This window comes from Apodemus sylvaticus, chromosome 10, assembly GCF_947179515.1.
Source record: "Apodemus sylvaticus chromosome 10, mApoSyl1.1, whole genome shotgun sequence".
Lineage (NCBI taxonomy): Eukaryota > Metazoa > Chordata > Mammalia > Rodentia > Muridae > Apodemus > Apodemus sylvaticus.
In genome coordinates, this window is record NC_067481.1 from 71,255,585 (window position 1) to 71,278,168 (window position 22,584).

General features: G+C 41.9%; 2 protein-coding genes across 5 annotated transcripts in view; one reads left to right on the forward strand and one right to left on the reverse strand.

Moving 5' to 3' along the window:
* Kif3a (kinesin family member 3A) overlaps positions 1-22,584 on the reverse strand; it is a 315,458-nt gene that overhangs the window by 201,423 nt on the left and 91,451 nt on the right. The gene's annotated exons all lie outside the window — the stretch shown is intronic.
* Positions 1-22,584, forward strand: part of Rad50 (RAD50 double strand break repair protein) — a 193,780-nt gene that overhangs the window by 158,540 nt on the left and 12,656 nt on the right. For all 4 annotated transcript variants that reach the window (XM_052197273.1, XM_052197276.1, XM_052197274.1 and 1 more), the window contains 9 exons: positions 471-708; positions 3,355-3,544; positions 4,194-4,320; positions 4,671-4,864; positions 7,454-7,564; positions 8,278-8,370; positions 8,454-8,567; positions 13,580-13,707; positions 15,063-15,287. In XM_052197273.1, the coding sequence (XP_052053233.1) occupies positions 471-708; positions 3,355-3,544; positions 4,194-4,320; positions 4,671-4,864; positions 7,454-7,564; positions 8,278-8,370; positions 8,454-8,567; positions 13,580-13,707; positions 15,063-15,287 (1,420 nt within the window). The remainder of the gene's footprint in view (positions 1-470; positions 709-3,354; positions 3,545-4,193; positions 4,321-4,670; positions 4,865-7,453; positions 7,565-8,277; positions 8,371-8,453; positions 8,568-13,579; positions 13,708-15,062; positions 15,288-22,584) is intronic.

The window sequence follows — 22,584 nt, forward strand, 5'->3', positions numbered from 1 at the left end:
ACCAGCTCTGCTCCTCTTGCTAGAGCAGCAAGCATTCCTGACTGCTGAGCCACCCCTCCAGCCTGAGGATTGGAGATTTAAAAGCTTCATATGGACCCAAATGACTTGAACTTGTTCCTGGCTGTATAGCTTCACTGTACAAGTAGCTTTTGGGACTTGCTGAACCTTTCTTGTGCTTCAGATTTGTCATCTATAAAATGAAAATAAAGCTGTGTATTATATAGTATGTTAAAGAGGAGCAAATGAGATTGCGTATGTAAGAGATGCCTAGCACATAGAAAGATCTCAGTAAAATTTTAGATGCCAAAAATTATGCAAATCGAATATATATAAATATATGCAAATCTTCCTTAGGAAGATTTAAATGTCAAAATCTTTATTTCATTTGGGTATACTTATAAAGCAAGAATAAAAATTATGGAAGAAAATACATGTGTGTCTGACTAGGATTTCTTAACCTTTTTAAACAGCCATGCTGGCTGGAGCCACAGCGGTTTATTCCCAGTTCATCACACAGCTGACAGATGAAAACCAGTCCTGTTGCCCAGTCTGTCAGAGAGTGTTCCAGACCGAGGCTGAGTTGCAGGAAGTCATCAGCGACTTGCAGTCCAAGCTGAGGCTTGCTCCGGATAAGCTCAAGTCGACAGAATCAGAACTGAAGAAAAAGGAACGGCGCCGTGATGAAATGCTCGGGCTTGTGCCCATGAGGTAAGCCTGTGTAGTCATGGGGTTGGGTGGTCTTTACGCCATGTGCTTCCTGAGACTTGGCTTAAATCATAGTTATAATAGTTCTAAACTGCTTGTTGATGTCATTTTCCAAACCCCACAAAGTATGAATAGTTCTTCTAATAAAACAACTTAAAAAAATTTTATGTGTGTGGGGAGTGTTTTGCCTACATGTATGTCTGTGCTCCACATGGGTACTTGATACCCACAGAAGTCAAAAAAGGGTATTAGATCCCCTGGGTCTAGAATTGCATGTGATTGTAAGCTGCCATGCGAGGACTGGGAACTAAATCCTGGTCCTCTGGAAGAGCAACCGGTGCTCTTAACTGCTAAGCCCCCTTCCCCAAAAACCCTCTGACTTTTAAAACTATATTTTATTTATTTGGTGTGAATATGGGCAAGCCATGTCATGCATGTGGCCATCAGGGGACAGCTTTCAGAAGTCTGTTCTCTCCTTCCCACCCTATGGGCCTGGGGATCAAATGCAGACCTTTAGGCTTGGTGGCTGGCGTCTTTACCCACTAAGCAATCTTGTCAGCCCCAAAAGAATACTTTAAGGGTATGTTGTTCTCACCATTAACCTAACCCTAACCCCCTAACCCTAACCCCCTAACCCTAACCCTAACCCTAACCCCTTAACCCTAACCCCCTAACCCTAACCCCTTAACCCTAACCCTAACCCTCATGCTTCCACCTCCCAAGTTCTGGGTATATGCTACCATGTTCCACTCCAAATAGATCTTAGTAGTTCATTCTCTAGAAAGGAAGAACAATTATTTTAATTTTTAAAGAACAATTACATCTTACATCATCAAGAGGTAGAACCACATTGAGAAAGCACGTATATGTGTGAGACTTTGAAAGCAGGATTAGCACTGCATGTATGCTCCTGGTTCTTAGCCATCATTCTGCCATCATAACTGTCCCTTTTTATGTGTAACAGGTCTGTGACCACAGTTTTTGGAAGTAATAAGAAATGGAATTAATTGCTCGTGTTAATATACATATGAAATAGGAACACGTCATAGTTTTTTCTTTTTCTTTTTTCTTTTTTGTATAAGAACTTGTCATTACAGTTCTTTTAGGTTGGCATTTCTTAGTCATAGTGTATACTTTTTAAAAATCAATAACAGCTGGGCAGTGGGCTCACATGCCTTTAATCCCAGCACTTGGGAGGCAGAGGCAGATGGATTTCTGAGTTTGAGGCCAGCCTGGTCCTCAGAGTGAGTTCTAGGACAGCCAGGGCTATTCAGAGAAACCCTGTCTCAAAACACACACACACACACACACACACACACACACACACACACACACACAAATCAACAGTTACAGTATATAATAGCCAACATTTGGGATGCTGTTTTTTTCCTTGTTATTAGCAGCTAATTTATCGTACCTTTTAAACTTACCGTATTACTTTAACTTTCAGTAATAATTTGGGATTTTTCAGAAATAAACTTTATTTTTTAAAAAATGTTTGTTTTTAGTGTATATGTATGGGTGTTTTGTTTCTTGTATGATTTGTGCACCACATGCATGCAGTGCCCATGAAGACCAGAAGACGCCATTGGCCCTCCCTCATGTAACAGGTGTTACACACAGTTGTTAGCCACCACGTGGGTGCTTGGAATTAAACCCCAGTTCTCTGAAAGAATAACCAGTGCTAGAGCTAGATAGCTAGAGCTATCTCTCTAGCTCCTAAACTTTGAATTTTTTTAAAACTGAATATGTGTTACTGCTTTATAGTTGACATCAATAATAATTATAGAGCTAGTACTTGTCTTAGAGACAGTGAGGTTCAAATAGTGATATTTAAAAGAGATTGATGATTTTTGTACCTTGAGCCCATGTAGCATTTGGCTTGAGTGTCTGGCTTCTTTCCTTCCTCTGTAATTTAAAATGTTTTTAATTTTGAAATAACTTTCTACTTAGAAAAAACTTACAAAACTAGTACAGAGACTACACACACACATACACACACACACACACACACACAGAGTGTTGTGCTGAGATTAGCAGTCTGTGTGACTGTACAGTTCCTGAAATCAGGAGAACACAGTGGTGCAGCACTGCTGACTGCAGACCACGCTGCAGTCCATCAGTCCTTGCATCCCTGCCTGTCTTCAGGATCCCATGTGGATTCTTTCTCCATAGGCTCCTGCAGTCTGTGTGCGATAACAGTGTATCGACCTTTCTGTCTCTTTTATGGTCTTGAAACTTTTGATGAGTGCAGTCAGTCGATTTACAAAATTATCTTTTGTTTGGCAACACCCCAGTAATAATTATTGCAAACAGTTATCAGTGGCTACTAGCATCAGTAGGCAGATGCTTGAAAAACATTTCATCGACATATTCTCAGATCTGTGATATCTCTTAAGATGTATTTTTTAAAATATAAACAGGAGAAAAATAGTCATTTTACAGTTGAGAAACATGGTTACCACCACCGTACCCAAATGAATAGGGTAAATATCACAAATAACAGACATACTGACAGCACTGAGCTATAGTCAGGATGACCTAGAAAGAGCTGGCAGCTCTTCTGATGTTCTTGTTAAAAACACATAGCTTCACTTTACTAATGAGAAAATGTCAGCCAGATTGACTTGTGTTGTGTTTTCTTTTAAGGCAAAGCATAATTGATTTGAAGGAAAAGGAAATACCAGAATTAAGAAACAGACTACAGAGTGTTAATAGAGACATACAGCGCCTGAAGAATGACATAGAAGAGCAGGAAACACTCTTGGGTACAATAATGCCTGAAGAAGAAAGTGCTAAAGTATGCCTGACAGATGTTACAATTATGGAGAGGTTGCAGGTAAGCTACTGTAGTTCAAACAGAATAAAAACAGTAGCTAGGCATGGTGGCACACACCTTTAATCCCAGCAGAGGGAGAGGCAGCTGTATCTCTGTAAGTTCAGGGCCAGCCTGGTCTATATGGCAAGTGCTAGGTCAGCCAGGTCTACACAATGAGACAATGTCCTTCCTTTATCTCCCCCGATAGGTAGGTGGGTAGGTAGGTAGACAGAGTATATACATGTGTATATGTATATACACACATTTATATACACATACAAACTATGTTTTCAGGTGCAGACAACTGATTTGTATACATTCCTAGGAATAAAGTATTAATAAGCTATGTTAACTGAGGCATAATTCATTTACCTTATTTGAAGGATTAGAACTTAATTTCACTTTTTATCCTATTAAACTTGGCCTTAAAAGGGTTTGAATCACCGGGCAGTGGTAGCACACGCCTTTAATCCCAGAACTTGGGAGGCAGAGGCAGGCGGATTTCTGAGTTTGAGGCCAGCCTGGTCTACAGAGTGAGTTCCAGGACAGCCAGGGCTATACAGAGAAACCCTGTCTCGGAAAACCAAAAAATAAGAAAAAGAAAAACAAAAGATTTTGAATTATGTGATGCGTAAGTCTCTTAGAAATAACTGTTCTTTCTGTTCTTAAGATGGAGTTGAAAGATGTTGAAAGGAAAATTGCACAACAGGCAGCTAAGCTGCAGGGAGTAGACTTGGATCGGACTGTCCAGCAGGTTAACCAGGAAAAACAAGAAAAGCAACACAAGCTGGATACAGGTATGTCTTTGTTCACACGCCACAAAGGCTTCAGGACCTACTCTGTGGAAGAGCCCACTGTGCACTCATTCTCTTCTCTCCAACTATCACTGCTTGGCTTCTTTGCCTTGTGCAACAGACTTGGAATTGTACAGGTCAGATGAGCTGTGCTCTTTCCCAGTGGGACCTGCCCTGTGAGCTTCATCCAAGAGTGGCCAGGGTGAGGACAGCAGGCAGGATACCCTTGCTGTGTGCAGTGGAGGCCCCTGGAATCTAGCCTTTGAACTGTGTACACTTCAAGAACTCAAGGAATGATAGTGGTGCTGTCTGTACCCACCCCTTAGCCACTCTATCTTTATGTTTCTGTGCAGTTTCCAGTAAGATCGAATTGAACCGTAAGTTTATACAGGAACAGCAGGAACAAATCCAACACCTGAAGAGTAAAACCAATGAGCTGAAATCAGAGAAACTGCAGATAGCCACCAATCTGCAACGGCGTCAGCAAATGGAGGAGCAGACTGTGGAATTATCCACTGAAGTCCAGTCTTTAAACAGAGAAATAAAGGTAGCAATGTGCATACATGTTGTTTTTTAAGTTACTTCAGATGAAATTTGTGTTATTAATGTAACAGACATAATTACAGTTATTGTGAAAATCAAGTGTACGTGTTATAATGCTTCTTCGTGTGATTTCTAAGTGACAGAGTAGGTATTAATAAGTAAGAGAGCTGGGTTGTGTAAGGAAGAACCAAGTATCTGGTTAGGTGGTGGACTTCATGTTACTGGAAGTGGTCAGTTGATGGCTGCATAGCTGTATGTGAATTCTTATCCCCACGTGTTGTATCCATGGCAGACACCTGTGTGTCAGTACTGTTTCCAGTCCATCTCATGTGTGATTCAGACTTCTGGCCAGTACAGTGAGCAGGCATGGATGGACATGCCACAGACACTAAGGTGTGCCCAATAACTTCCTCAATGACCCAAAGCGAAGGGCCTAACCCAGCTTCTCTTAAGTAGAGTCACTCAGTGAGCACTACACAAGTTACCCAATTTATTTAGTAGTAATTCCTATAAATGTTCCTTTATTTCTTAAATAATTTTTGGATTAAATAAGTTGGGCTTATAATACAAAATAGTATTACCTTGCACTAGTCTTGGCTAGTTATAAATGATTTTTACTTAAAATATTGAGTGCCTCCTAGCTCTGTCAAAATAGATAACCAAGTATGCTTGTGTAGAAAAAAAGAAACTGGGATTTTAGAATGCCCCATGGTTGCCCAGAGGAAGCAAGGTTGATTCTCAGAAAGATCTTCTGACAGGGAGGCTTTCTACCACACCACATCTCCCAGCATGAGAAAGTACCAGTACTGAAGTCACAAATGAATATCTATGTCTACCTGTAACCTTGTAGGCTCAGAACATGTTCAAGATTTCAAGATTCATTGTTTTGAACTGTGGTCATCATGTATGTGGGTACAACGGTAGTCTTATGAGGGGTTTCTGATTAGTGCAGTACTTTATCATTTGAAAGTCATCTTTCTTCCAGAATAGGCATGGGTTCACCACCATTAGTGTGTATGCTGTTACTGCCATGAAATAACCACTTAGTTACATGTAAGAAAGAATGTTGAACTGAATGACCTTTCTAGTCTTTGATCACATAGACCTGATATAGGTCCATAGGTTCCTGTTGAGCTCCTGGAAAACTATGCATAAAACTATGTCATATAATTGGGACCGAGTGGCCCAGATCAATAATCTAATCATTTTGGTAGAGTCATCTCTGGAGCCAGACTAGGTTAGATTCTTTGCTATTTCAATTGATTAATTTATTGATTTGATTTACATCCTGACAAGTTTCCCCTCCCTCCTCTCCTTACAGACACACACACACACACACACACACACTTTCCCCTCCCTCCATTCATTCCTCCTGCCTTTCTCTTCAGAAAAGGAGGGGAGGACTCCCCTGGATATCAACCAGCCCTGGCATATTAAGTTGCAGTTAGCCTAGGCTCCTTTTTTCCTATTCAGGCTAGAAGAGGCAGCACAGTAGGGGAAAGGGTCCCAAAGGCAGGTGACAGAGTCAGAGACAGCTCCTGCTCCTGTGGTTAGGAGTCCTCCATAAAGACACTGTAACATGTGCAGTGGGGCGAGGCCTGTCCCACGCAGGCTCCATGGTTGGTGGTTCAGTCTCTGTGGGCCCCTATGGGCCCAGGTTAGTTGATTCTGTAGCTTTTCTTGTGGTGTCCTTGACTTCTCTGGTCCTTCAGTCCTTCTTCCCTCTCTTTGGAAGGGTTCCCCAAGCTCCACCTCATGTTTGGCTGTGTGTCTCTGCATCTGTTACAATTATTTTCTGGGTGAAGCCTCTCTGACGAGTTATGCTAGGGTCCTGTCTGAAGTGTAGTAGAATATCATTACTAGTGTCAGGGGTGGGCTCCCTCTCATGACATGGGTCTCAAGCTGAGGGAAGTCATGGGTTGACCATTCCCTCATTTTCTGCTCCATCTTTATCCCTGCACATCTTGTAGAGAGAACAAATTGTAAGTTTTGTAGCTGGATTGGTGTCCCAATCTCTCCATTTTAAATCTAGCCTGGTTACAAGAGATGGCCAGTTCAGGGCTCTTTATGAACTAGAAGTCTTAGCTAGGGTTCTCTCGTAGATGCCTGGGAGTTTCCATTGCCCTAGGTGTCTAACTCATCCCAGAGCTTGCATGTCACCCCCCATTCCAGTTGTCTCCCCCAGTACTGTCTCCTTCTGTCCTCCCCCAACGTAATCCTTCCTGTTCCCACTCCCCCCCCAAATTCACAATGTTCATTCTATTTATTTCCCTTTCTCAATGAGATTCAAATGTCCCCCGCCCTTTGAGCCCTCCTTGTTAGCTTCATTGGGTCTGTGGATTATAGCATGGTTATCTATTTATGGTTGGTACCTACTTTATCTACTTTCATGACCTTGAACAGGTTTCTGTTTGTGCCTATTTACCTCTCTGAAATATGTGGATAAAAGTAATGGTGCCATCTTCATGACCCTGTCAAGAGACAAAAATAAGTTGACATTAATCTGGGACCCATTTTATTAAGGCTATGGAACATCTGAAATAAGCTAATGGAGTGTTACATGACTAGTCTGGTTGTGTGTGTTTATGTTTAGGATGCTAAAGAACAAATAAGCCCTTTGGAGACAGCACTGGAAAAGTTGCAGCAAGAAAAAGAAGAATTAATCCATAAAAAACATACAAGTAACAAAATGGCTCAGGATAAAGTAAGTTCTCGGTTATGTATTTTACTTACCCAGTGTCTGTTAAACATTTATAGCACTATTATTTCATATAAATAACTGCTAAGATAGAGTATCTTCAGGTTTGTGGTCCCTTTGAGCCGGAGGTCTTCCTCGGTTGCTCGGCTTGTCTCCTTGAGGCAGAGTCACTCCCACTGAACCTGAGTCTCACTGGAATGGCCTGGTGAGCTTCCAGGATCCTCCTTTCTCCCTACCTCAGTGCTGAGGTGACAGGCACACAAAGCTGTGCCCAGTTTTGGTTTGGTTTTGTTTCTAACATGGTTGCTGGAGATTTGAAGTCAGTTCCTCAGGCTAGCATGGCAAGTGCTTTTATCCACTGAGCTGTGATAAATTTTTGACATTAGCAAATTCTTGAGTATAGCTGGCTCTCCTGGAACTCTGAATGTAGACCTGGTTGGTATCCAACTCAGAGGTCCACCTACCCCTGCCTCCCAAGAGCTTGGACTAAAGGTGTGCGCTGCCACCACCCGGCAGGCTCACTTGGTAGCTCTGACTGCCTTGGCACTTGAGGTATATGTAGACCAGGCTGGCCTTGGAGTCACGTCAATCCTGCTGTTTCAGCCTCCCTCCCACGTACTAAGATTCTGGGCATATACTACCATGCCCAGCTAGCTCATCTAGGCTAAATGTTTTTGTTCTGTATTTACATGTTAAGTTTTATAAATGTTTTCTCACAGATTAATGATATCAAAGAGAAAGTCAAAAATATTCATGGTTACATGAAAGACATAGAGAATTATATTCAAGATGGAAAAGATGACTATAAGAAGGTAATTAAAACAAAATTAATATTTCTTTGTTTTTATTTCATACACTTAATGTTTTTTAATTTTAATTAATTTATTTTTTTTAGCAAAAAGAAACTGAACTTAATGACGTTGTCGTTCAACTAAATGAATGTGACAAACACAAAGAAAAGATAAATAAAGAAATGGGAACCATGAGGCAAGATATCGACACACAGAAGGTAGGCTTGCTGCCTGAGGGCAGTGTGTCAGCACTCTCTGTAGTGCAGTTCATTAGCTAGAAGATAAACTGGACAGAATGCCAATAGAGGCAATAACTTGTCGTTTATCTTCTTTATTTTTTATTTTTCATTTTTATTTTTAGCCAAGTCCTCGGGTGGTAAAAGTGTAAACATAGAAGGCCAGACACAGTGGTGGTGGCACATGCTTTTAGTCCCAACATTCAGAAGGCAGAGACAGGTGCATCTCTTGAGTTCAAGGCCAGCCTGGTACACATTTTGAGTTCTGGGCCAGCTGGAGCTACTTAAGGTATCCCCTCTTTAAAAATAAGTTTAAAGATAAACAAATTAAGTATCTCCCCCTCCCATCCCAGGCTCCTTCCTAGATGTTGTTTCTATCAGGTTTTTGTTTAATCTTGAAGAAATGTTTTACTTCTGTGTCAACAGATAACACACAGAGATAAATATGTTTATATTTGCATATATACTTAAGTTTGTATATATCTTACGTTTGTATTTTCTATCTTTTCAATTAGTTGGGTTTTTTTATCTTACATATTAACTTACAGGCTTTATTTTAGACAGGTCTCATTGTGTAGGCTAGGCATAGGACTAAATTCCAGTGCATTCTTAAAAGTTATATACAAGGGAAATATAATGTTAAGTCATTTTGGAATTGGTATGTGTGCCATTTTCTCTATTAATAAAATTAATGTCAGCCAGGCGGTGGTGTCGCATGCCTGTAATTCCAGCACTCTGGGAGGCAGAGGCAGGCAGATTTCTGAGTTTGAGGCCAGCCTGGTCTACAGAGTGAGTTCCAGGACAGCCAGGTCTATACAGAGAAACCCTGTCTCGAAAAAAACAAATCCAAAATAAATAAAAAATAAAAATTAATTAATTAATTAATTAATTAATTAATGTCTAAGTATAATTAAAATTAGATTGAGACATTATCTTTTCCAGACTCATGTCTCTAATCCCAGCAGTTAGATTTCTAGTTTAGCCTGGTCTACAGATCAAATTCCAGGACAATAGGGCCTACACAGAGAAGCCCTGTCTCAATAAGCTTAAAACTAAATTAAGTTGACATGTTATCTTCAGCATGCCTTAGGCAGGCTTCGTAGGTAGAAGCTTTGAAACAGCATCGTTTTTTTCTGTTTGTGTTGGGTAGTTAGTTTGTTTGTTTTGTTTTGTTTTTTAAGACAGAGTTTCTCCGTGTAACCCTGGTCACACTGTAGATCAGAACTCACAGAGATCCTTCTGTCTCTGTCTCCCAAGTGCTGGGATCAAAGGTGTATGCCACCTGTCCAGTGGCTCCCCCCACGCCCCCCAGACAGGGTTTGGAGCTCACTCTGTAGACCAGGCTGGCCTTGAACTCAGAAATCTGCCTGCTTCTGCCTCCCAAGTGCTGGGACTCAAACACACACACACACACACACACACACACACACACACACACAGAGTACTGAAGTAGACTGTGAGGAGTGACACTCAAGGTTGTCCTGGCTGCCACACACAGACATGCGCAAACATCAAACGGTGCTGATACTAACCTATTTTCCTTTCATTATCTTATTCTTTATATTCTGTAAGCTGCTCATAGAATTCCCACTGCTTACAGTACAAAGGAAAATTGGACTACAAAGCTTTTTGGGGGTGGGGGTGGAGGGACAGGGTTTCTCTGTCTAGCCCTGGCTGTCCTGGAACTCACTCTGTAGACCAGGCTGGCCTCGAGCTCAGAAATCCGCCTGCCTCTGCCTCCCAGAGTGCTGAGATTACAGGCATGCGCCACCACTGCTCGGTTGGCCAAAGCGTTTTATAAGCACTTACTGAGCCAAGCACTAACTTCCTTAACCTGCCTTACTTAACCTTCATAGTGTTAACTTTACAGTAGGTGGCATTATCACCATATTCCATGCAAGCTGATACTTAGAGAATTTAAAGTAGTTTGCCTAAAATTATCCAGTTTAAAACTGAGAACATCACCTGACTTCACAAACTGTTGCCTTTACCTGCTGTGCTTTCCAGTTAAAGTAAGAACAGAGGCTAACCTAAAAGAAAGTCCTGTCTTTCTGAGGACTGTGCAGTCAGTTTGGGAAGGTTCCATGACAGTCATACCTACAGTGTGATAGCACTTTATAAAGAGCTCTTTCACGCAGTCACAGAAGCTAATTCAGCTATTACACCATATGAAAGCTTCCTTTCCACTTTCCTGATAAGGAAAAACTACAAGCCAGGTTCTCCATGGGAAGGCTGCAGCGAACACAGCTGCCTGCAGTGTGTTTAGGGTTGCCTCTGCGCTAAACACTTATGGCCACGTCACTTTGGCTACCTTAAGCTGCTTATAACAATGCTTCCAAGAATTTGCATAATGGTACCTGTCTTAGTCAGGGTTTCTATTCCTGCACAAACATCATGACCAAGAAGCAAGTTGGGGAGGAAAGGGTTTATTGAGCTTACACTTCCACGTTGCAGTTCATCACTAAAGGAAGTCAGGACTGGAACTCAAGCAGGCCAGGAAGCAGGAGTTGATGCAGAGGCCATGGAGGGATGTTTCTTACTGGCTTGCTTGCTCTGGCTTGCTCAGCCTGCTCTCTTATAGAACCCAAGGGCACCAGCCCAAAGGTGGAACCACCCACAAGGGACCTCCCCACTTGATCACTAATTGAGAAAATGCCCCACAGCTGGATCTCAAGGAGGCACTTCCCCAACTGAAGCTCCTTTCTCTGAGATAACTCCAGCCTGTGTCAAGTTGACACACAAAACTAGCCAGTAAATGTGTTTTCTTTCTTGAGAGTCTCACTGTGTATCTCTGACTGATCTGGAACTTTTTTTAAAAAAAGAATTACTTATTTTATGTATATGAGTACAGTGTAGCTATCTTGAGACACACCAGAAGAAGGTGTCAGATCTCATTACAGATGGTTGTAAGCTACCATGTGGTTGCTGGGATTTGAACTCAGGACCTTTGGAAGAGCAGTCAGTGCTCTTAACCACTGACCCATCTCTCCACCTGGAACTTACTATGTAGACCAGACCTGCCTTGAACTCAGATTGTCCTGCCTCTGCTTCCTGAGTACTAGGACTGAAGGCATGCACCACCACACCCAGTTTTACCATGCTTAATGACGATTTTTTAAAAATCTGGACATAGTGGTTCTCAGGAGTGCATTTGCATACAACCCGTTAGCAAGTGTGGGGGGCTTTGCATCCCCTCTCCTAGCACCCAGGCCTTCAGTGTTGGAAGCCAGTTACAGGCAGAGCTGCTCTTCCTTATGCTCCCACATCACTGTGTTTCTACAAAATTTCCCTACCAATCTTAACTTCTAAATTGTCTCTTAATATTTTTCTCTTGTAATTCATTGTAATCACCAGAAAAACTATCCAGGTAGTTGTTTATCACTCTTGCCAAGTGATTGAGTAGCTTTTTTCTTTGCTGTCTTTGTTTGTTTGAGACAAGGTTTCTCTGTGTGACAGCCCTAGCTGTCCTGTAGTCCAGGTTTGGCCTCCAACTCACCGAGATTTGCCTGCCTCCTCCTGAATGCTAGAATTAAGGCATGTACCACTATGCCTGGCTTGAATGTCTTTCAAGGATTAAGACCACTTAGAATCAATAGCCAGTTTTTTAATATTCTAGGTTAACTGGCAGAATAATCTCCAACGCACAGCTGTGTGTGACTTCCCATTCCTTTGTGTGATTGTTGGTAGAACACCCTTCATCCGAAGGAGAAGGCATTACTAATATTTCATATTCTGTAGTTCTTTGGATTTTATAGTAATTACATAGACTCTACTAGTTGAACATCCCTATCCAAAAGTCTGAAATGCTATCAAACACATTGTGTGGATTTGGGATATTCAGAATAGGACCTACTCAACTTGCATTTGTCATCTTTTTGTTGTTGTTGTTTTTTGTTTTGTTTTGTTTTTTGTTTTTTTCGAGATAGGGTTTCTCTGTGTAGCCCTGGCTGTCCTGGAACTCACTCTGTAGACCAGGCTGGCCTCAAACTCAGAAATTCACCTGCTTCTGCCTCCCAAGTGCTGGGGTTAAAGGCGTGCACCCACCACCACCACCACCACCATCCGGCAGATTTTGTCATCCTGAAGGCAGATTGTATCAGATGTACTCTAAAGGATCTGGTAGTCTGGGCACAAGTAGGAGATGAAAAAAAGGCTAGGGAATAAAGTAGGAGAGGCTTCAGTCTGTATTGATCTTGAGATTTGTTAAAAATGTGTTTTTAACTTATACCAAAAGAATATAAATATTATATATGTTAATGGAGTTGCTCTTCAGATCAGTAGGCTATGTAGCAGGAGTTCTGGGAAAGATGATCTACTAGGTTTTAGATATGAAATCTACTGTCTGGGCTGGGTATGGTGATAACACACCTTTAATTCCAGCTGGCTGAGGCGAGTGGATCTCAGTGAGTTCCAAGGCCAGACAGGACTTCAAAGTGAAACCCTTTCTTTTTTTTCCTTTTTTTTTTCTTTTTTCTTTTTGGTTTTCCGAGACAGGGTTTCTCTGTATAGCTTTGGCTGTCCTGGAACTCACTCTGTAGATCAGGCTGGCCTCAAACTCAGAAATCCACCTGCCTCTGCCTCCCAGAGTGCTGGGATTACAGGCGAGACCCTTTCTTAAAAATATATAATTAAAAATAACATCTGGTTAATATTTCCATTTTAGATAATTATTTTTTGTGTATAAAATGATCACATTTAATGACTTTACCAAATGTATCAATGTTTTGAAGTAAATAAGTATACAAAAATGCATGCTCTACTCATTTGTTAAAAGGCATATCCCCTGCCAAAGAAGAGACCTTACGTCATAGACAGGAAGGGGCAGTGCAAGCTTCTCTGACCTTCCTGCCCCTTCCATCCCACTGGCTGAGTCCCCCTCTGGTCTGGAAGGCAGTGTTATCACTAGCTGTCTGCATGCCTGTTAGTGGCTTGTTAGGGAGGTCATGTCAATAGCTTGTTTATTTTTGTTAACTGATAACAGTATTTATATCTAGATACAGGAAAGGTGGCTACAGGATAACCTTACTCTAAGAAAAAGGAGAGAGGAACTAAAAGAAGTGGAAGAAGAGCGAAAGCAGCATTTGAAGGAGATGGGACAAATGCAAGTTTTACAAATGAAAAGGTACGTTTTCATAAATAGTGTTTGTTGTTTATTTGTAAGGTCTTGTACACCCGAGGCTCTGGCCTCCACCACTTGAGGGCTGGAATTATAGGCGTGATCACTGTACCCAATATAACATTGTGTTTCAGTGATGGTTTTTACTATTATAATATGAAGAAGCCAGGAGCTAGAGCGATGGCTCAGTGTTAAGAGTAATGGCTGTTCTTCCACAGCACCTAGGTTTGATTCCCAGTGCCCAATTTTCTGCAATGAAGTGTCTTCCCCTGAGCCTTTCCCCCAATATTATTTTCTTTCTCTCTCTTTCTTTTTGCTTTTGTTTTATGAGTATTTTGCCTACATGTATGTATGTGCACCACATTCATGTAGTCCATGTAAAAGCAAGTAGACAGTGCTGGATCCCCTGGAATTGCCTTTAGGTGATTGTAAGCCACAATATACGGTGTGGGAATTGAACCAGGGTCCTCTGGAGGAGCAGCCAATGCTTTTAACTGCTGAGTCATCTTGCCAGCCCAAGCTAGATTTTTTTTAAAAAATAATTACTTCTGTGATTATAATTTAGCTATTTTTTTAAGACACGGTCCCACTGGGTAGCGTCCTAAGTGCTGGCAAAGGTATGCACCACCACCACACCTGGCTGCACATGCTTCAGACTGCTTAGTTCATCTGTTCCTTAACAGACCTTTCACTACTAGGAAATGGCAGAAGTATCAACTAAATAGATAATCAGGTCAGTTGTATAATAATTTCCTAAACTTGTGAGCAATGTCTAGCACATGACAAGGGCTTATTAAGCAGTTGATAAATAAATAAAAAATTTTAAGGTATATATTGAAGCCTGCATAATATGTAAAAGTACCAAAATTTTTTGAATAATTTACTTCTTTTGGGGCAGATTTATGATTTTTAGACTTTTGCAACAGAAACAAAATTTTAAATGAATTTTACTATAGAAAGTAATTGATTGCAGATAAAATTGTACTGTGTTTTTGACATTGTAAATAAAACTGATTGAATCTGTTTTCCAGTAACATTCTTCTCATTGTTGACAGCTGGTAGCTGTTCTAAGTGTGTGACTTAGCATGTGACTTAGCTGCGTGAGTCCCCAGCAGTCCTTCACCTTGTCAGTGCCTGCAAGCAGGGTCTTTCCTGGTGCTCATGTGGTATGAGAGTTACTTGGTGTACATAAATTACAGCCTGCAGAAGTTTGGAAGGAAGAGAATTCGCTCCAAGTCTTAGAAAACAAGGAGAGCTGCTGTCATGTGCTTGTCATTGCCAGGAGAGTGATAGCTGTCTGAAGGGACTTTCTGCTGAGGTTGCAAAGAGCTAAACAGTGGGTCCTTACTACTCATTTCTAGTGAGCATCAGAAGTTGGAAGAGAACATAGATGCTATAAAGAGAAATCACAGTTTGGCATTGGGGCGACAGAAAGGCTATGAAGAAGAAATTCTTCACTTTAAGAAGGAGCTCCGAGAACCTCAGTTTCGGGATGCTGAGGAAAAGTACAGAGAAATGATGATCGTCATGAGGACCACAGAGCTGGTGAATAAGGACCTGGACATCTACTACAAGACTCTTGACCAGTAGGTACCTGCGTGGGCTTGGTTCTCTGCAGTGGTAGCAGCTGGCACACTCTGCTCGTCTTTTTTCCCACTTTTGTCTCTTTACATGTATGACATTCTATATATACTAGGGAATGAAAAGATGCTTGCATGTTGCATGTGTGCTTACCTGCCCTAACAGTCCAAGAACTCCTGGCTGGCTGAGCCATCTCCAGCCCAGACTGATTTTCTAAAATGATTTTACTAGCCCGATATTGTGGCTCAGTGCCTCTCAGCCCAGCAGGTGGGAGGCTGAAGCAAGTGAATTGCTGTGAGTTTAATGTCATGGGGTTAAAGTGAGGAACAGTTTGGCCTTCATGTGCAGTCCTCTCGAGTCCTTTTCTTTTCTTTTCTTTTCTTTTCTTTTCTTTTCTTTTCTTTTCTTTTCTTTTCTTTTCTTTTCTTTTCTTTTCTTTTCTTTTCTTCTTTTCTTTTCCTTTCCTTTCTTTCTTTTCTTTTCTTTCTTTTTTCTTTCTTCCCTCCCTCCCTCCTTTCTTTCCTTCCTTCCTTCCTTCCTTCCTTCCTTCCTTCCTTCCTTCCTTCCTTCCTTCCTTCTCTTTCTCTTTCTCTTTCCCTTTCCCTTCCTTCCTTCCTTCCTTCCTTCCTTTCTGTCTTTCTTCCTTTCTTTCTTTCTTTCTCTCTTCCTTTCTTTCTTCCTTCCTTTCCTTCCTTCCTTCCTTCCTTCCTTCCTTCCTTCCTTCCTTCCTTCCTTTCTTTCTTTCTTTCTTTCTTTTTCTTTCTTTCTTCCTTTCTTCCTTTCTTCCTTCCTTTCTTTCTTTCTTCCTCCCCTTCTTCCTTTCTTCCTTCCTTTCTTTCTTTCTTCCTCCCCTTCTTCCTTTCTTCCTTCATTCCTTTCTTTCTTTCTTCCTTTCTTCCTTTCTTCCTTTCTTCTTCCTTTCTTTCTTTCTTTCTTTCTTTCTTTCTTTCTTTCTTTCTTTCTTTCTTTCTTTCTTTCTTTCTTTCTTTCTTTCTTTCTTTCTTTCTTTCTTAAAATGGCTCAGTGGTTAAGAGCACTGACTGCAAACAGGCGGTGGTAGTGCATGCTTGTAATCCCAGCACTCTGGGAGGCAGAGGCAGGCGGATTTCTGAGTTCGAGGCCAGCCTGGTGTATAGAGTGAGTTCCAGGACAGCCAGGGCTAGACAGAGAAACCCTGTCTCGAAAAAACCAAATCCAAAAAACAAAAAAAAAAATAAAAAATAAAAAGCACTGACTGCTCTTCCAGAAGTCCTGAGTTCAATTTCCAGCAACCATATGGTGGCTCACAACTGTGTGTAATGGGACCTGATGCCGTCTTCTGGTGTGTCTGAAGGGAGGGCTAGTGTACTCACATACATAAAATAGATAAATCTTAAATATAAAAATAGAGTATTTTTGTAGTTTGGCCTTTATTCTGAGCATTCAGAAGGCTGAGGCAGGTGCTCTCTGAGTTTGAGGCCAGCGAGCTACACAGAGAAACTCTGTCTTGAAACTGTCTCTCCCCAGAAAGCAAAATAGTATTTTTAAATTACTGATTTTATTAACTTATCAATTATAAACATATTATGGGGTCAGTAAGATATTTCCACACATGTATACAGTAGGCACTGATTAAATATCACCACCCCATTCTCTAGTTATGAGTGTTTTCAGAATTTGGTGGGGAGAAGATCTCACCATGTAATCCTGGACAGCCTGGAACGTTGATACATAGCCCAGGCTGGCCTCAAGCTCGCAGAGATCTGCCTGCCTCTGCCTCCCAAGGTCTGGGATTAAATGCATTTGCCACTGTCCTTAGCCTTTTCAGGACATTTTTTAAGCTGTGTATATTGGGAACATGTAATACTTTGAATACTATGGTAAATATATTTCTTGATGGGTTTCAGAATTTTGTTTTTTAAACTTCCAAAAAGTATATTGCTTTTGTATGCTTGTAAGAGGGTATGTATGTACGTGTACATGCCATGGCCTCTGTGTGTGTGTGTGTGTGTGTGTGTGTGTGTGTGTGTGTACACGTGTACATGCCATGGCCCCTCTGTGGAGGTCAGAGGACAACTTTGTGAGTTGGTTCCCACCTATCTTTGCATGGGTTCCAGTGATTGAGTTAAAGTCATCAGGCATGCGCAGTAACTGCTGACCCCTGAGCTATTTGGCTAGTTTGTTAGAGTTGGGGTCTTAAATGTGTAGACTGGCCCAGATTCACAGAAATCCACCTGCTTCTATATCTTGAGTACCTGCTGGCATTGAAGCTGTTTAGTGCCCAGCCCTTTTTTCCCTGGCTGTCCTGGAACTCACTCTGTAGACCAGGATGGCCTCGAACTCAGAAATCCGCCTACCTCTGCCTCCCAGAGTGCTGGGATTACAGGTGTGCGCCACCACCGCCCGTCTTGGTTTTTGTTTTAAAGAATCTTCAAACTCACCTCCAGAGTGTAGGAAAGCTCCTTCTGCATCCTTACTAGCATTTTGCTTCATAGTAGTCATTCTAACTGGAGTGAGATGGTCTCTCATAATTCATCAGTGAATTAATTATGTGTATTTCACTGATGGCAAATGATAGTAGTGTGGCTTTGTATTGCTGATCATTTGAGAAGTTCCTGTGCCGCTCATTTGCCCCTTCTTTAATTTATTATGTTAAGGCCTGGGTTATTGTCCCCTGTTGCTGTTATTAATGTTATAAGGAAACGTTCTCATGCCCAAGTTGATTGCATATTCTGTTATGTTCTATGCCTGGTGTTCTTGGGAACAAATCCCAATAGTGGTCCGTTAGAACTGTTTTGTTTAGTTAGCAAACCAACCGCCCAGCAGCACCCCTTGTACCTGTGTATGAGTTTTTATGGTATCTGTTTTTATAAGCTGCCCCTGGGATGTACCCCAACATAAGAGAGATACCTGCACCAATATAAGAAGCCATTTGGCATAAGACTCCATTTTGAGTAGGGGTCAACTAAAGTTTTAAGTTTCTAAATCCTCCCTGGGAATTGGCATCCTACTTGGCAGAAAGAGACATGTATATGGGTAACTGACATCCTGGTTGGCAAGTTAAGACATAAATGCTAGGCAAGGCAAGTCCCCTTGCCACAGCTGAATACCCCAGCCAATGGGAGCAGACCACAAAGACAGTTCCTAAGGAAGTCCCCTATCCCAACATCCCGATTGGTGAAATAACTTGGCACAGACATATGTTTGTAGATTTCAGGCGTAAACAGTCTGTAGGAGTCTGGCTCCTGAGTCTGGTCTGCAACCCTAATTGATCAGTCCTGGGGTGAATGCTGAATAAACTATGTCTGACTGAGATCTGTGTATGTGTGGTTTATGGGGCAACTCCTGGACCCCAACAATTGAACCACTCGTTTGTTGTTGTTTGTTGTTTGAGACAAGGTTTCTCTGTGTAGCCCTGGCTGTCCTAGAACTCACTATGTAGACCTGACTGGCCTTCAACTCAGAGATCTGCCTGCCTCTGCCTCCTAAAACCATGTGCCGCTCTCTTATCCCGTTCCCTTGTCTCTCCCCTTTTCTCTCTTCCACGTGGTCAAGGCCATCCCTCGTCTATCTTCTTTCTCTCTTCTTTTTTCTCTCTCTCTCTTTTTCCTTTTCTCATTCTACTCTTTTAATAATAAAGCATAAAACTATGAAAAAAAAAAAAAAAAAAACCATGTGCCACCACAGCACAGTGAACCACTCATCTTTAAGTTCCTTATATGTTCTGGATGTTTACCAAGCCAGATGAGTAGGTAACACCTTTTCCTGGTCTGCAGGCTCTTTACTCCGTTGCTTGTCTCCTTTCCTGGGCAGAAGCTTTTTAATTTGATGTAGTTTTCTCTCTTTTGGGTTTTGTTCCCAGGACTTTTAGGATCTTGCCCCACTCAACAAGCCCTTGCCTGTTGCAGAAGCATTGCCCTGGTGCTTGCTTCTGCAATCTGAGTTTCAGATGTTAAATGTTACCCATGTTGAATTTTATGTGTAGAGAGAGAGGTCTAGTTTCATCCTCTGCATCTAGCATTCTCAGCTTTGCCTGTACCATTTATTGAAGAGACTGTCCTTTGCCCACTCTCTGTCCTTAGTCCCTACATGGAAGACCAGGGAACAGAAGAGACATGCTTACATTCCTGAGTTCTCTGCTCCTTTCCACTGGTCGGGTTATCTATTTCTCAGTGCTGTTCTGATTGCTGTCGTGTTTAGACTGCTCTGTGGTAATGTGATAATGTTCTGTGTTGTCTTTTGGTCCACGACTGCTTTGACTATTTGGGTTTTGTCTGCTTGCTTCCTTGTTCATGGGTCAGTATGAATCACTGACTTCCCCCTAGTTACCTGAAGTTATCCTTGGTATTTTGATATGGATTGCATGAAATCCGTGGTCACTTAGGGCAGCAAGGGGACAGTTCAGTGGTGCTCATTCCCGTTCCGTGAGTGTGGACGTGGACTGTCTCTCAACCTTTTGTGTTCTCTTTGAGTCTGTCCCTGGGGTCTTACAGTTTTTTCTTTCACATCTTTAAGTAATTCCCAGGATTTTGTTTTTATAGCTGTTGTGAATGAAATTGTTTTCATGTAGTTTGTTGTTGGTCTATGAAAACACTGGTTTTGTAGATACTTTTGATAGTTTTCCTTCTTTCTTTCTGTTTGTTTTGTTTGAGTTTTTTTTGTTTTTGTTTTTGTTTTGTTGTCCATTTATTTATTTCGAGACAGAATTTCTCTGTAACTGTCCTGGAACTCCCTGTATAGACCAGGCTGGCCTTGAACTCACAGAAAGCCACCTTCCTCTCCTTTTTTTTATTCGTTTTTTGAGACAGGGTTTCACACATTGTACCCAGGCTGGCTTGAACCTTCCACTTTGTAACCCAGACCGGCCTGGACCTCCTAAGTGCTAGTCTGGGTCTGGCTCCATGCTCCAGTTTTAACTCTCTGTTCCCTACAGATGGTGGTGGGAGACTTGGCTGTAGCCATGGAAATGGGAAACAGTGATGGTGATGCAGTTGATATACAGTAGCTTACTTCTAAGTTGAGGGAAGGGGAGTGTTGAGGGGTGTTTTTCCATGATCTCACATGTGCAGCGGGCTCTCAGGGGACAAGTTGTTACTCCTGAAATGGGGAGGGATTTGAGAGAAAAGTAAAAGTTCTGTGTTGGGTATGTTAATGTTTGTACAGGTTTCCAAATAAAGAATTCAAGCAGAAAATTAAGTACAGAATCCTGGGTCTAGACATACCTGTGGCATTTGAAGCTGGAGTGGTGTTCCACATAGAAAGGGTGGTGCTAGCTAGAGAAGGGGAGGGTATAGAGATAGTGTATAGGTGGATCAGTGGCTGCGGAAGTAGACAGGCTGTAACTCACAGAGCAAGTGAAGCAAACTTACAGGAATCTTAACTCCTGAGACGCTAAGTAAGGGGGGCTGAGCAGTGACCTGGAATTTGACAAGTTGGAGGTTCATGACCGGGAAGCCAGCAGTTGTGAGTTGGAGTGGGAGAGGAGAAAATGTGGGAGAGAAATGTTGATGCCATACCCTGCTGCAAAGGCAGCCAGAACTTGGGCTCATGAGGGACCTAGGGACCAGTGACAGGGTAGGAGGTTGTTGCTGCGTTTACAGGTCTGCTGTGAGTTCAGTCCTTGTTTACGGTACCTGGCTCTGGGTTCTGTGGGACATAGAGTATGTACTATGGCCAGGAGCCCTCCAGCAGTCGCTCAGTAAGGCACCATATGGTTACGCATTAAAGAGATCATAAAAGATGGCCAGAACCTGTCCTTTCCCTAAACTGCCTAGTCAGCCAGGGGAATGAATGCCTTGCTATCTATCTCCAGGCTGTCTGGCCTAGGGAAGGAAGGGCATTTCCACAGAGGAATGTGAGGTATCACACTGAGTAAGCAAGGAGGAGCTGGGAGCTCTCTGGAGCCAGCCAGGAGTGGGCTGAGGTGAGGAGAGGCAGGGGTACTTTCCAGAAATTTAGCTCACTTAGAAGCACTGCCACACCGTTCAGTGAGGTATCTTATCTGCTAATCAGATGCATTCTTCTAAATAAGAAGAAAAATAGCAGTAAAATTTCCTTTGAATAGATTCTGGGGTTTCTCTTGCAAACAGTGATGTCTTAAGATTCATATATGATCCCTAAATTTGCCTTCTCTCCTTGCCAAAGAAAAAGGTCTAAAATTTCCCTCATTGTTTGTCATCTTAGAATAAAGCATACTATGTGTCATTGTTGCACAGCAGTCTATTTAAGGTAACACAGGAAGTTAACAGTGCATTTTCGAGAAGAGCTGATTAGCATCTGTTATTAGTAATCATCTAAAGCAGCAGTAAGCAGAAGCATTGGCAGACACACTGGCCAAGAATGGAACATATTTAGGATGCATGACCTACACACAGCGCTACAGTTTAAACAAAATTGGAATATGTCACTTACCCAAAATGCTCTCCAATATTTTGTTTCCACGATATGAAACGTGTTACATCATACTGCTTCTGAGACTTGGGAAACATGCAATCCTCACAACTTTGTATGTGAGGTAGCCAGATCTCTGCCAGGTTATTGAAAGCCTGAAAGCCTGAGTCCTTGCTTTCAGGGGAGTTCTGGTGGAGAACTTTATTCAGGACTCATCCTCTCCTGACTACGGATGCATTATAGTTTCATATAGTAGCATCCTGTAGGAGATTGATTACAAATCATAATAGTTTTAACTTGGGGGAAAAAGTCACTTAAATTTGCCAAATTAAGGATTCTGAGTTCAGTGAGAAGAAATCCTAATTTGTTTAAAACATGGTACTCATGACACCATTTCTTTGGGCAGGAAGATTTGTGTTGACCCAAATATAAGGAGTCAGAAGGTTCTCCTGGTACTGAGTTCTAGGGCAATAGGAACATTTAAAAAGCCAATCATGAGCCCGGGCAGTGGTGGTGCATGCCTGTAATCCCAGCACTCTGGGAGGCAGAGGCAGGTGGATTTCTGAGTTCGAGGACAGCCTGGTCTACAGAGTGAGTTCCAGGACAGCCAGGGCTATACAGAGAAACCCTGTCTGGGAAAAATCAAATCCAAAAAACCAAAAAAATTTTTTAAAAAGCCAATCATGGGGCCTGGAGAGGCGGTTCAGCAGTTCGGAATCTAGGCTACATCTTCCTTCTGAGTTCAGTTCCCTGTACCCATACCAGGAGACTCACAACTGCCTGGCATTTAGCTCCAGAGCATCCTATGCCTCTGGGCTCCTTGGGCACCTATATTCATATATATAGGCTCACAAACACATATGCATATATACACATAATTAAACATAATAATATTTTTAAAAACACTAATAAACCACAGCTAAGTTTGCAATT